General features: G+C 39.5%; 2 protein-coding genes across 2 annotated transcripts; both read left to right on the top strand.

Moving 5' to 3' along the window:
- The first annotated feature begins 369 nt into the window (after positions 1-369).
- On the top strand, positions 370-7,335 carry LOC128209339 (uncharacterized). The gene is made up of 2 exons (XM_052913335.1): positions 370-537; positions 4,546-7,335. Exon 2 carries the CDS (start codon positions 4,559-4,561, stop codon positions 6,593-6,595), a length of 2,037 nt encoding a protein of 678 aa, XP_052769295.1. The 5' UTR covers positions 370-537; positions 4,546-4,558; the 3' UTR covers positions 6,596-7,335.
- A 2,234-nt stretch (positions 7,336-9,569) lies between these two features.
- Positions 9,570-12,087, top strand: LOC128208410 (uncharacterized). Its single transcript, XM_052911969.1, has 6 exons — positions 9,570-9,764; positions 10,276-10,455; positions 10,782-10,904; positions 11,158-11,283; positions 11,501-11,674; positions 11,923-12,087. Exons 1-6 carry the CDS (start codon positions 9,570-9,572, stop codon positions 12,085-12,087), a joined length of 963 nt encoding a protein of 320 aa, XP_052767929.1.
- Positions 12,088-12,658: the final 571 nt, after the last annotated feature.

Raw genomic sequence — 12,658 nt, 5'->3', positions numbered from 1 at the left:
AAAACAGTGCCGTTCAGCTGTCTCGGTTAAAATTACAAAATGTATGTCTCTGTGTGGTATCGAACAAAACGATTTTTTACAACTTTACTGTATAGTGAATAATGGCATTTAGCGTCCTGTGTTGTAATACTAGTATTTATGTGCCTTAATGCTATTCTTAAATCATTTTCAAGCGTTTAAATATTTTCGTTTCGTTTCAATGTGTTTTAAAAGACCTTAATTCTAACAATATAAATAATTAAAGGCTTTAAGTTCGGATTGCATATATAAGTATACGTAGGTTGGAAGTTTAGTTACGTAATCTGTCATCAATACTTGGTAAACGGCCAGTACTTACTAAACTGTTCGGTCGTGATAGATCAACAAACAAGGACTACATTTTGGCAGATGATTCCTCAAGTCGTATTATTCTGTGATTGATCATAAAGAATATACATGTAATCAATAATTAATTGCATTTGCAGAGTAGGCTGGTCAGTGAATAATATACTATTAATGGTGTTAATTGACAGGAAATCATGGATAACTTTCATAAAGGTAATCTAAATAAGAACGTTACACATATATCACACTATATGAAGTAATGTGTAACGTGTAGGCAAGTTTTAGACTAGAACTCGTTGTCTGTTTTATTGTCTGGATAAAACACTATATGTTGGCAAGAACGCTACATTAGTAGAATGATCTTGATCGAGCTTTCAGTATATAAGTCTGTTAGTCAGGCAGGCATTTGTCAGGCAGACAGCAGTTAGTCAGTTAGTCAGTATGAAGTCAGTATGTGGGGCGGTCATTCAGACAGTCAGTCAGGCAGTCAGTCAATATCAGTCAGACTGTCAGTCAATGACAGTCAAATAATCAGTCAGTCAGTCGGTAAGTCAGCCTTTCTGTTAGCCATTCAGTCTGCCAGTCAGCAAGTCAGCCAGCTCGTCAGTCAGAGAGTCAGTTAGTCGACTTTTCAGTCAGCCAAAAAAAACGAAAAATCAAATAGTCAGACAATCAGCGAATCAGTCAGCAAATTTCATTCAGCTAGTCAGTCTATGAGGCATTATATCGATAAATTAGTTTGTCTGTCCGCTAGGCAGTCTAACATACAGGTTGGTTAGTAAGTCTATCAGTCAACACCAACAGGTAAGTAAGTATGTGAAGTTAGTCATTCTATAAGTCAACGAATATATTTACATTAACATGTCAGTCGACTAGTCAGTCCATTAACAAACCAAGTTTTAAGTAAGTCTGTCAGTCAGTCAGCTAGTCAGTCTATAAGTCAACATTTATATAAGTTAGTTTGAAAGTCAGCTAGTCTGTGTATTAGTCAACCAAATTATCAATTAGTATGCCAGTCGGCTATTCGATCTATCAGCCAACCATTTTGCTAGTTTGTCAGTCTATCTGGTAGTCAGTATACCGGCCAGTAAACCAATCTATTAAGTATTCAGTCAGCTGGTCAGTCTAGCAGGCAGCCAATCTGTAAGTTAGTTTTTTAGCTAATAAGTCAAGCAGTCAGCCAATCTGTAAGTTGGTTTGTTAGCTAGTCAGTCTACCAGCCAGCCAATATGTAAGTTACTGTGTCAGCTAGTCAGTCTACCAGCCAGTCAATCTGTAAGTTACTTTGATGGCCAGTCAGTCTAGCAGTCAGCCAATATGTAAGTTAGTTTATTAGCTAGTAAGTCTACCAGCCAGTCAATCTGTAAGTTAGTTTGTAAGCTAGTAAGTCTACCAGTCAGTCAATATGTAAGTTAGTGTGTTAGCTAGTCATTTTACCAACCAGCCAACACGTAAGTTAGTTTGTAAGCTAGTCATTCTACCAGTCAGCCAATACGTAAGTTAGTGTGATAGCTAGTCAGTCTACTAGTCAGTCAATCCGTAAGTTAGTGTGTTAGCTAGTCAGTCTAGCAGTCAGTCAATATGTAAATTAGTGCGTTAGCTAGTCAGTCTACCAGTCAGCCAATATGTAAGTTAGTTTATTAGCTAGTCAGTCTACCAGTCAGCCAATATGAACGTTAGTGTATTAGCTAGTCAGTCTACCAGTCAGCCAATATGTAAGTTAGTTTATTTGCTAGTCAGTCTACCGGTAAGCCAATATGAAAGTTAGCTTATTAGCTAGTCAGTCTACCGGTCAGCCAATATGAACGTTAGTGTATTAGCTAGTCAGTCTACCAGTCAGCCAATATGTAAGTTAGTTTATTTGCTAGTCAGTCTACCGGTAAGCCAATATGAAAGTTAGCTTATTAGCTAGTCAGTCTACCGGTCAGCCAATATGAACGTTAGTTTATTAGCTAGTCAGTCTACCAGTCAGCCAATATGTAAGTTAGTTTATTAGCTAGTCAGTCTACCGGTCAGCCAATATGTAAGTTAGTTTATTAGCTAGTCAGTCTACCGGTCAGCCAATATGTAAGTTAGTTTATTAGCTAGTCAGTCTACCGGTCAGCCAATATGTAAGTTAGTTTATTAGCTAGTCAGTCTACCGGTCAGCCAATATGAACTTAGTTTATTAGCAAGTCAGTCTACCGGTCAGCGAATATGTAAGTTAGTTTATTAGCTAGTCAGTCTACCGGTCAGCCAATATGTAAGTTAGTTTATTAGCTAGTCAGTCTACCAGTCAGCCAATATGTAAGTTAGTTTATTAGCTAGTCAGTCTACCAGTCAGCCGATATGTAAGTTAGTTTATTAGCTAGTCAGTCTACCGGTCAGCCAATATTTAAGTTAGCTTATTAGCTAGTCAGTCTGCCGGTCAGCCAATATGAACGTTAGTTTATTAGCTAGTCAGTCTACCGGTCAGCCAATATGTAAGTTAGTTTATTAGCTAGTCAGTCTACCAGTCAGCCAATATGTAAGTTAGTTTATTAGCTAGTCAGTCTACCGGTCAGCCAATATGTAAGTTAGTTTATTAGCTAGTCAGTCTACCGGTCAGCCAATATGTAAGTTAGTTTATTAGCTAGTCAGTCTACCAGTCAGCCAATATTTAAGTTAGTTTATTAGCTAGTCAGTCTACCAGTCAGCCAATATGTAAATCAGTTTATTAGCTAGTCAGTCTACCAGTCAGCCAATATGTAAATCAGTTTATTAGCTAGTCAGTCTACCAGTCAGTCAATCTGTAAGTTAGTTTGTTAGCTAATAAGTCTACCGGTCAGTCAATATGTAAGTTAGTGTGTTAGCTAGTCATTCTACCAGTCAGCCAATATTTAAGTTAGCTTATTAGCTAGTCAGTCTACCGGTCAGCCAATATTTAAGTTAGCTTATTAGCTAGTCAGTCTACCAGTCAGCCAATATTTAAGTTAGCTTATTAGCTAGTCAGTCTACCAGTCAGCCAATATTTAAGTTAGCTTATTAGCTAGTCAGTCTACCAGTCAGCCAATATGTAAGTTAGTTTTTTAGCTAGTCAGTCGACCAGTCAGTCAATAAGTCAGTAAGGCTGTTAGTGGACTAGCCAATTTATCTGTCGGCCTAACAGACCGAAAGAATATGCCGCATTATGAACTGATTCAAACGATTCGGAAAATTTAAATATTATCAAAATATTAATTAAAGTAATATAAACCTAGTCTGTCGAAGACACGACAGCTTTACATTACACTGAAAGGCACGGACGTTGTTTATGGCGTAGTGGGCGTACTTGCATATTGTGAATGAAACCGACACAATCAATAATACATTTCAATACCTTTGTTATCTAAATTGTCATTGTACGTGACATATTAAAAGCTTTATTGTGAAATAAAAGAAATGAAATAGGTAGTAAATAACTGTCTTTTTTGGTTCAAGGAGATTTGAACATTCAACATAACAAAAGTACATATTTTACAACAATTGTACCAGAAAAAGTATTGTTATTTTTCTGTAAGATAAATTATTTTCAAGTTCAAAGGTATAATAGTTTCAGTTTTCAGTATTGTACCAGGCTTAGTGGATAAAAGATTTTCAATTTAAATCACTTGAAGGACGATCATAAATCTAACAAATATAAGGTCGGTCAAACTATATTTTATATACTGACACTTTGATTTTAGCCCAACACCTTTCATTTGATTATCGCAGTGTAACTATTTAGAAGCATTTTTCACATTTTCACTACAACTACCACTACCACTTCCCCTGTTGGTACTGCTACTATTGATGATGATGATGATGATGATGATGATGATGATGATATTGCTGCTGCTGCTGCTGCTGCTTCTACCACTACTGCAACTGCTACTGCTGCTGCTGATGATGATGCTACTACTACGACTACGAATACGACTACTGTGACTTCTACGATTACGACTACAACTTCGACTACAACTACGACGAGAACTACTAATACTGATACTATTTCTTATACTAACGACGACTACTGCTGCTGCTGCTACTACTACTGCTAGTGATACTGCTACTGAAACTACTACTAATACTACTTATTACTACTTTCAACTACTTACTACTAATAAAACTATATTTTTCATTTGTGGCTTAACTATATTGATAATAAAAACACGCATTAAATAAACTGATAAACGAATATATGGGTCTAACATAAGAAATAACGTGTCTCTGTCCGTTTTTCAGATATTGGCCCGATATGGGATCCAGAGTGCAGCCCTACTTTATCCTCACCGCAGAGAAGGTTGCCAACCCCCGGGAAGAACATAAACTAGGTCTGCAGTGGGCACAGGACGAACTCCTCCAGTCCATCACCACTCCCGCACCACCACCCTCGGGCGCTTCTTCCAAAGTTAACGGCCGCTCATCCTTTGGGAAGTTTCCTGTTCTTGTAGTAAAGAGACCAAAAATAAATCGTAAAGTCAAGTATTCAATCTCTGTTAAAGAGGTGAGCAAAACGAGATCGATGAATAAAAGAATGGAGGTGATAAAGGAAAAGTTGGACAAATCTCGCGAGAGATTTAACGAGAACAAGCTCCGACAGAGCGATCCAGACTTTATATGTGAGCCACGAGACGCGTCAAAAGCAGACCAATGTATGAACAATGATAAACATCCGCCTTTTAAACTTGACAGGTCAGTGTCAGATATGGGTCCGGGTCTTCTGGTTAAACCGAGAAAAGACGACCAAGGAAACAACCCCTTCGTGTACTTCGTTGTGTCTGATGAACAAATTGACAATGCTAACTTACTAGTTGAAGACGGCGGAGATAATCTTGTGAGTAAAAGTGCTGATAAGCGTAGACGAGTGAGGCTTGTTGAGGAAAACCGACGTAAAAGAGAACTACTAACTCAGTCAGCAAAAATACGAGGACTGGCAAGAGAGGTTGGTTTAAAAACCGATCCTAACACGTCATCAAGGTCCCCTGAAGATCAGAGGGAAAACAACTCTTCAAAGAACATGCCTGTCATTAACGAAATAGTATTTTCTGGTCCAGAGTACGAGACCCGGAAGCCAAGTTCCAGAAGTCGCCGAAAGACGCGCCTTCGCAGTCCACCAAAGATTCCTCCGGTATCGCCCGTAACAACATCACCCACACCGTACTCCGATATCATGCGGGAAGATTCAAAACTAGATCCCGATGATATGGTGCCCAGAAAGCCGTTCCTCTCCGGCCCGATGTATACCGGAAAAGCAAAGGGATTGCATTCTGTATCAGTGGGCAGCTTTGAGCTTCCCACCATATCAGCTGATCAGAAGAGGCGCGCTCTTGGACTAGGGACTAGGTTTGAAGAATTTGGATACCCTTCTGTGAAAACACAGCCCGAGCAAAAACGGAAGGTTTCCTTTGCAGATCAACTTCCGGTCATTCGCGGAAGCGGCTTTGTCCTAAACGGCGCAGACATAAAAGACGGAGATTTTGGTAACAAACCGTCCCTAGGTGGCAGATCACATACGCTTGGTAGCATAACTCTGCCTTCTGAACAAACTGACAGACAAACCAAGTGTCAAAAATATTTAGCGGGGGAGAATATGTCGGTGATTCGGCCAAACCGTAGGGCGGGTATCCCACTTCCGCTCTCTAAAATTGACATTGTGTCAAACGTGTATGACGAGATGATTATTAAAATGATCCAGGAATACCTGCAGGACTCGAACACGCCCACCCGTCAATCTCAGCTGGCCAAGGATCTACTCATCAACTTGCAGAAACACAACAAGCACATGAAAGAACTGAACGTTCCCAACCTTGACAAAAACAGGCAGTCCGTCAAACAGAAGAAAGAAGAGCTCCTTAAATACCGGATGACCACCCAGAAGCTTGCAAACGATCTCTTCTCCCAAGCTCCGCCGAACACGGCTGAAGCCTTTGAGCACAAGCCTATGACCCCTGTGCTAGAGGATGTACCCAAAGTCGAGCTGGAGGGACATGATGGCGACCAGGAGCCGGGGAACCTGGGCCCACAGGACTCACCGAAAACAGAACCCGACATCAGGTCCGTCCCCTTTGTTGAGATCACATTTAAATCTAGAAATGGTGACAATTTTATGAAAACCCCAACGGACACTGATATGCTTAACCTACCGTCAACAGCTGATAAGCCAAGGAGCGGCGGTGACAGGAGAACCGCAAGTCGCCCCATACTGGCCCCTGTGACGCCGGTATCTTTCCAGATGGCCCCGCCGGGCCTTAGTAAAGACGACACATTCGTTTCCATGTCACTGAAAGCATAAGTTGTACAACAATCAGTGTATGTGGGACAATCTTAAATTTCCTAATCTGAATATCATCGTCGCCTGTGCTTTTCACCACCGGCAGCAAAGATATATATGTCAGGCCCTTTTTCAGAGCATACGAATATGACCCCCAACCACGGGGCTGCATTCTTATGAAATAATAAACATTCACTGAAAGGGTTCATTCAGCCTATATTTTCATCCAGGGCGATGTTGTTTTTTTCCTGCGGACGAGTTTGAATGAACCTTCAATAGTTAAAATTCTAACGTCTTCACGGATGTAAATTATGGTACTCACTTGCGGCGCCGGGTGTGCTGAGTTACGCCCCCTCTAACGTCCCGGGCCCGCCCCTGGTTCCATCAACAATTGTCATATTTTGTGTTCTACATTTGCACGAGGCGGGAAACTGCAGCGTATTGACTGCATGACGTACATTGTGTGAGAAAATAATGCATATTATATGAATTAATAAAGACAATAGTGCTCGTGTCAAACTCTTGCCAATAGGGTAAATATGATATGATATATTTTTATATCTCTTGACCCAGTCTGCATTGTGTCTAATGTATAAAATTAAACCATGGTTTGTTTAAACTTGTTTGATTGAAACAATCAATGTGTCATCAAATATTACAGATTATCGTTTTTATGAGCAATCTAATGTTATATCTGTTTTACTTCAAGTGTTTGTTATGTATTCTCATCTTGTTGACAACTTTAGATAATAATAAATCAATCGAAACAAATTAATATACCATTGCAGTATCAAACAGCGTACCAATAATGTAGAGTTTTATATACATGTAATAAGTACAAGTACATGTATGTAATAATAATTATTAGGTGAAATGCTTGCAAATTAGAATTAATCATTTTTTTTTAAATTTTGAAATGTTTAATTCCAAACGATTAAAGTCGGCCGTCGAAATGTTGGATTAGCTCGGTTAAACGCAGGTTAATCTTACTGACTTTGGTGCCAAAATTTAGTGTTTATTAATCTGTTGATAGTTTCGTGATGTAAGTTCCCATAACTACCCACCCTGCATAGTCCAAGTTTCAAAACCACTTCGATCTTATTAGAACATGTTATTTAAATGGCATAAAGTTTCTTCTATAAATGTAGGAGATATTGAGCGGACATGAATTGCAAGGCTTCGTCAACCTAGTGTAGTGACCTTGGCCTTGCTCGGAACAGTTCCAACATGGGTTATGCACATCGCCTTGATTAATCGGACATGTCATAAAGTTAAATGAAAGATTTTTCCATGAGATATTTGAGGGTAAAAGAATAGCGAGGCTCAAATGTTCGACCTAAGGTACAGTGACATTGACTTTTAATCGGCGCAGGTCCAGCATTGGTTTGCGAGCTTTAGCACATAATTTTGTCATAATATTTGACCTAGTGACCTAGTTTTTGAATCATATTCACACTAGTCTTAAATGTCATGCTGAAAGGTGTCGGATACAAACTGCTATATGTCAAGATGAAGATGAACGCAAAAATCCAGCTATATATCATTAAGTATGTTATTTCCTGCAAGTTTTAATGTATGTTATACATCAATGCAAATAAATGGATGAACAAATAAACTCCTCTGCTCCATTTGAGAAACTTAATTTATGAAGCCAGACGCGGCATAGAAACTCAGTACTTATTGCGTATGTAGCACCCTCTTTGGCATCTAGACAGTCCAGGCATAAGGCAGCCAATGAACGCTTGAAGACCAAGATTATGTCAGAAAGGGGCTTATGCTGTTCCAGAGGTCAAAGGTTTTGGGTTAAAGTCCTTCTTCTTTTCTGGTATTTTCTTATGGAACAAATTGCCATCTAGTATAGCACAGACTAAGAAATTACCTGTTTTTAAATTGCTAGCTAGTAAAGAATCTTTTTTTTTAGATAATTTGGCATAATTATTTATGCTATTAAAAGGCTACAGTTTTAATAAATAAAAAAAATCATTTATTTATTCAAATATTTTCAGTAAAGGAACTATTTTAACTTAACCTCGCATTTTATAAGTACTTAATACTGTCATATTCATACTATAATGTGATAATTATATATAACTTTCTCAACTTATAACTTATGTAAAGTGACTGTGATACAACTATGGCAATATTAATTTTAATGCATAAAGACTAACTTTTAATATACTTGTGCAATTTCGATAACAGCTATATTTTATTATTTAAATATGCAATGCCTCCCTATGCCATGCCACCAAAACAAGGGACCACAATGGAAATAAGAGTTTTCTCTTTTTTGTGTCATCCTTGTTTCGGTGTGCCTGTCATGGCTATTGATAATATCATGTATGTATAATGTTATTTACTATATACATGTTGTTTATTTTAAATGTCCTTGCCCCAATTTCTCGAAACTTCTTAAGCTTAAAAGGCTTAAGCTGCTTATTTCGATAAGCCAAAATACATAGTTATAGTGATTTTTTTTTAATGAATAATGGTTTATTGCGATAATCGTAACAATAACTTTTATCTAAAGTATTAAAACTTTTAAAGGAGTATATAAAACGCAAAATATTGAAAGACAAAAATAGTGGGTTTAGCTTAATCCTGTTATAAGAGACTTAAGAAGTTTCGAGAAATTGGGGCCTGGACGTGCGACGTCATCAATGCTCATTGTTTTTAAACGTTGACGCATTAGTGACGTTGTTACCAACGGATTTTCTTCGCAACATAAAACGTTTCAACGACACTGGAACCGCCTGCAGACGTCTGAGAATCGGCGAAAACTCTTCGCCGACTGCGGACTGTCTCAGTGGTTCCGTTTCATTTTGAAGTCATCCCCGTTTTTATAATAAAAACTACTGAATACTCAAAGTAATCCATTTCCAACGCATGCATGTCCAGCAGTCAATCGTACATAGTAAACACCCGGCCGCGCAACATTGGTAAACAAGAGTGTCAAATTTCAAACAAAGTTTCTCACGCGACGGACGTGGATGCCACCATGGATAACAGCGAGGCATCGGGCATGTCCGAGGAGTTCGAGACGCCACTTCCTTTCCAGACGGAAAACGATTTCACGGATGTGTTACTACTTGTTGAGGACAGACAACTCTATACGAACCGCTCCCTGCTCGCATTCGCATCCCCTGTATTTAGCTGTATGTTTACCTCGGAGTTCCGGGAAAAGACGGAAAAGGTAAGGATCTGAGATCATTATTAAAGTTTCCATAAGTAGCATTGTAACGTGCGAGGCCACAAGGCAAGCTGATCTTCAGCGAAGTCATACTCAACCCTGAAGGGGTCGACTTGTCTTCTTACATTATATTCTCCATCCACACGGATACCTGGATAAGTCAATCTGCATATTATCAAGTACATCAACGTACTATGAACGTACTACCGCCTTCAGCGGAACGTTACAGTATTATTAACTTCAAGCAGAACGACAGGCGGTCTATAAGATATATCTCATTCCAAGGCACCAATAGTTTACGGTAATAGCATCATTGAAATACCCAAACTATCAATTACGTTTATAAATCCCTTGAATGACATTCAGTAAGGTATTCTTGAAAACAAAATCTGATCGGGTTTCTGAAGCAGGATAGCATGTGGTAATGCAACGAAAAATTACCATCCCATAAAGCCTACAGGAATATTTTCCACGTCAAAAACCAAAACGTTTTGTTCTTTTTTGTTCTTAAAAGGCGATTTCACTTCCGGATAAGAGTTACCAGGCGGTGAGTGACATGCTGTCCTTTCTTCATCCGGGCGTTGAGTTCTCTCTGTCACGTGATAACGTGTTTCCGCTATTGGCGCTCGCGGAAGAGTACCAGGTGCACGTGCTGAAGACAGCGTGTGAGGACTTCCTGCTCCAAGTTATCAAGGTAAGTTTAATTGTCTTGATGACACTCCGAACAATTCATGTTTTCTCAGCAGTCGGAGGTTATCATCTGATAGAAAATCAGTATCAGAAAGACTTATCAGTTAACATCTTCAAATATGATTCGGTTAAGATCGGTACTTTCCGCCGATAGTCAATCAGAGGCATGTACTGAAATGTGTTCAAAGCGCATAGACGACGTCTCTTAAACCTTCCCCGAAAGAAATAATGTACTACTTTCTACTAGCACGGACGATACTGGCAGAAATTTGATGTTTAAGAATCCCCAAGAGCTCTCTTGAAAGTCGATATTATCCCTTGTATTTGCAGGATCAGCAAGTCCCAGTGCCAGGCTTCCTGGTCCGCTGCCTGGTGACGGCCGAGACGTGCGCCATGACGGGCCTCCAAGACACGTGCATATCTGTCTTCGCCGACCCGGACGTTCCGCTTAAGGTCGATCTTGTACATGTATTTCTTGATTAAAACCCAGACTAGTCATTTTTCAACAATGATGTTCTATTTTTATTTCATTTGTCATTTATTTTAAATAATTATGAAGGAAATTTATATCATTATTTGAGAGATTTAAGGATAAGGGTTACGTTTAGTGCTGCTAAAGCTTATGGTTTACGGACATGGATAAAAGCTTGAAATAGCCCCCAGTTATTAATATCAATATACAATTCAGCAATACATTTTATAACAGGAAGTAAAGGAGAGCGAGGAAGTAACTCTCGCGACGAAGGCAGTCATTTTTGAGCGGCGGCTGGAGCGCATGGACGAGGAGAGACGGGAAGTGGAGGCCTGGAGGGCCGGCATTAACAGTGTCAAGGTTGGCAATACTCTCAGAACTACTGGTGTAACAATTTGTGAAGATGATCACATATCCCTTTTATGAATAAATTAAGTTCTTCCATCATACGATGCCTATTATTATCGGGTTCAAGATATTTTATTGATCTGTTAAGCCATATGTACCGTACATCAGATTGTGTATCATTGTCGAAACATAGTTCAAGAGGCTTATATATTGACTACATTTCGTACAGCGGCGATTGCGGGAGATAGTGTACCCCCACGATGACCACTGCCGGTGTCGCGTAGAGGTGAAACTGCGGCACCCACTTCCGCGCTCCTGCCCGTACTGCACGCGCACCTGGTGTTCAGACAATATCAGCACGGACGCCTACCGGAACACCCACCAGTTCTATTGCAACCATAAGGTTTGAACCATGTGCATAAATGTGATAATAGGCAAACATGATCTATAAACGAAGTTGAGTTCATTTACAATGTTAAATAGTTTATTAAGCAACAATCTTTGATTTGCAAGCGACAAAAGAGCCTTTTTGTTATGGGTCCAGTAGGTCAACAGTGTTGAATGGTTTGGTCAAAGACGATGTAACTAACTGTCTTTTCCTTTTAACATATGACCAGATATATATATGTGTATCAACCGATATGGCTTCAGGTCGGCTACCATATCACTCATGACGCCACTATTCGCAACTTCCTGGAGCAAGTGGAGTGTCCGGTTACGTCATCCGGTCCGCCGACCCCTAGCAGGCGCGTGCAGCCCCAGCAGCCCAACTCCGGTTCAGAAAGGATAGAGGAACCTCTCTTACGGGGCTGGTGACTGGATGTTGCGGACTGTTTCTGTTCAAACATGCTTACAATACACCACAGGGGGCGTTGCCTGACATGGTGATCCTGAATATATTTACATTAAAACATTTTACTTCTGAATGATCACGTTAAACCAAGCTTTAAGCACATTTGCATTTGCAAGTCTATGTTTTAATTGAATTTGTTGCATCGACATTGTTTCGAACTTATAATAGCATACTAACATAGATATGACGAAGACCCCCAAATCTACTGGCACTGATTTCTTTCCTAGATAATCATCTCGGCCATGGGGCGGTTTCACGAATAATCTAAGAGAGAGTAGTTTCCCGCCAGAAATCCAATAGACAATTATGTTAACATTCCAATCAGATAGACAAAACGTCTCTGTTTAGTTGCTTTAGCCTTTCTGTGAAACCGGGTCCTGCTTTCTGCATGTTCTTCAAAAATGCACGTGCAATGTACGATTATACTAGATACGTTTACATTGCTAATTCATGACTTTCATTTAACAGGAGTAAAAGCAGCTTAAATAAAGCATTGGCATATGGCAGTTTGTGTCCGTCTTATTTTTCAACGTA

Source organism: Mya arenaria, chromosome 11 (genome assembly GCF_026914265.1).
Source record: "Mya arenaria isolate MELC-2E11 chromosome 11, ASM2691426v1".
NCBI lineage: Eukaryota > Metazoa > Mollusca > Bivalvia > Myida > Myidae > Mya > Mya arenaria.
Note: the sequence above shows the minus strand (reverse complement) of the source record. Positions and strands in the feature narration are given on the sequence as shown.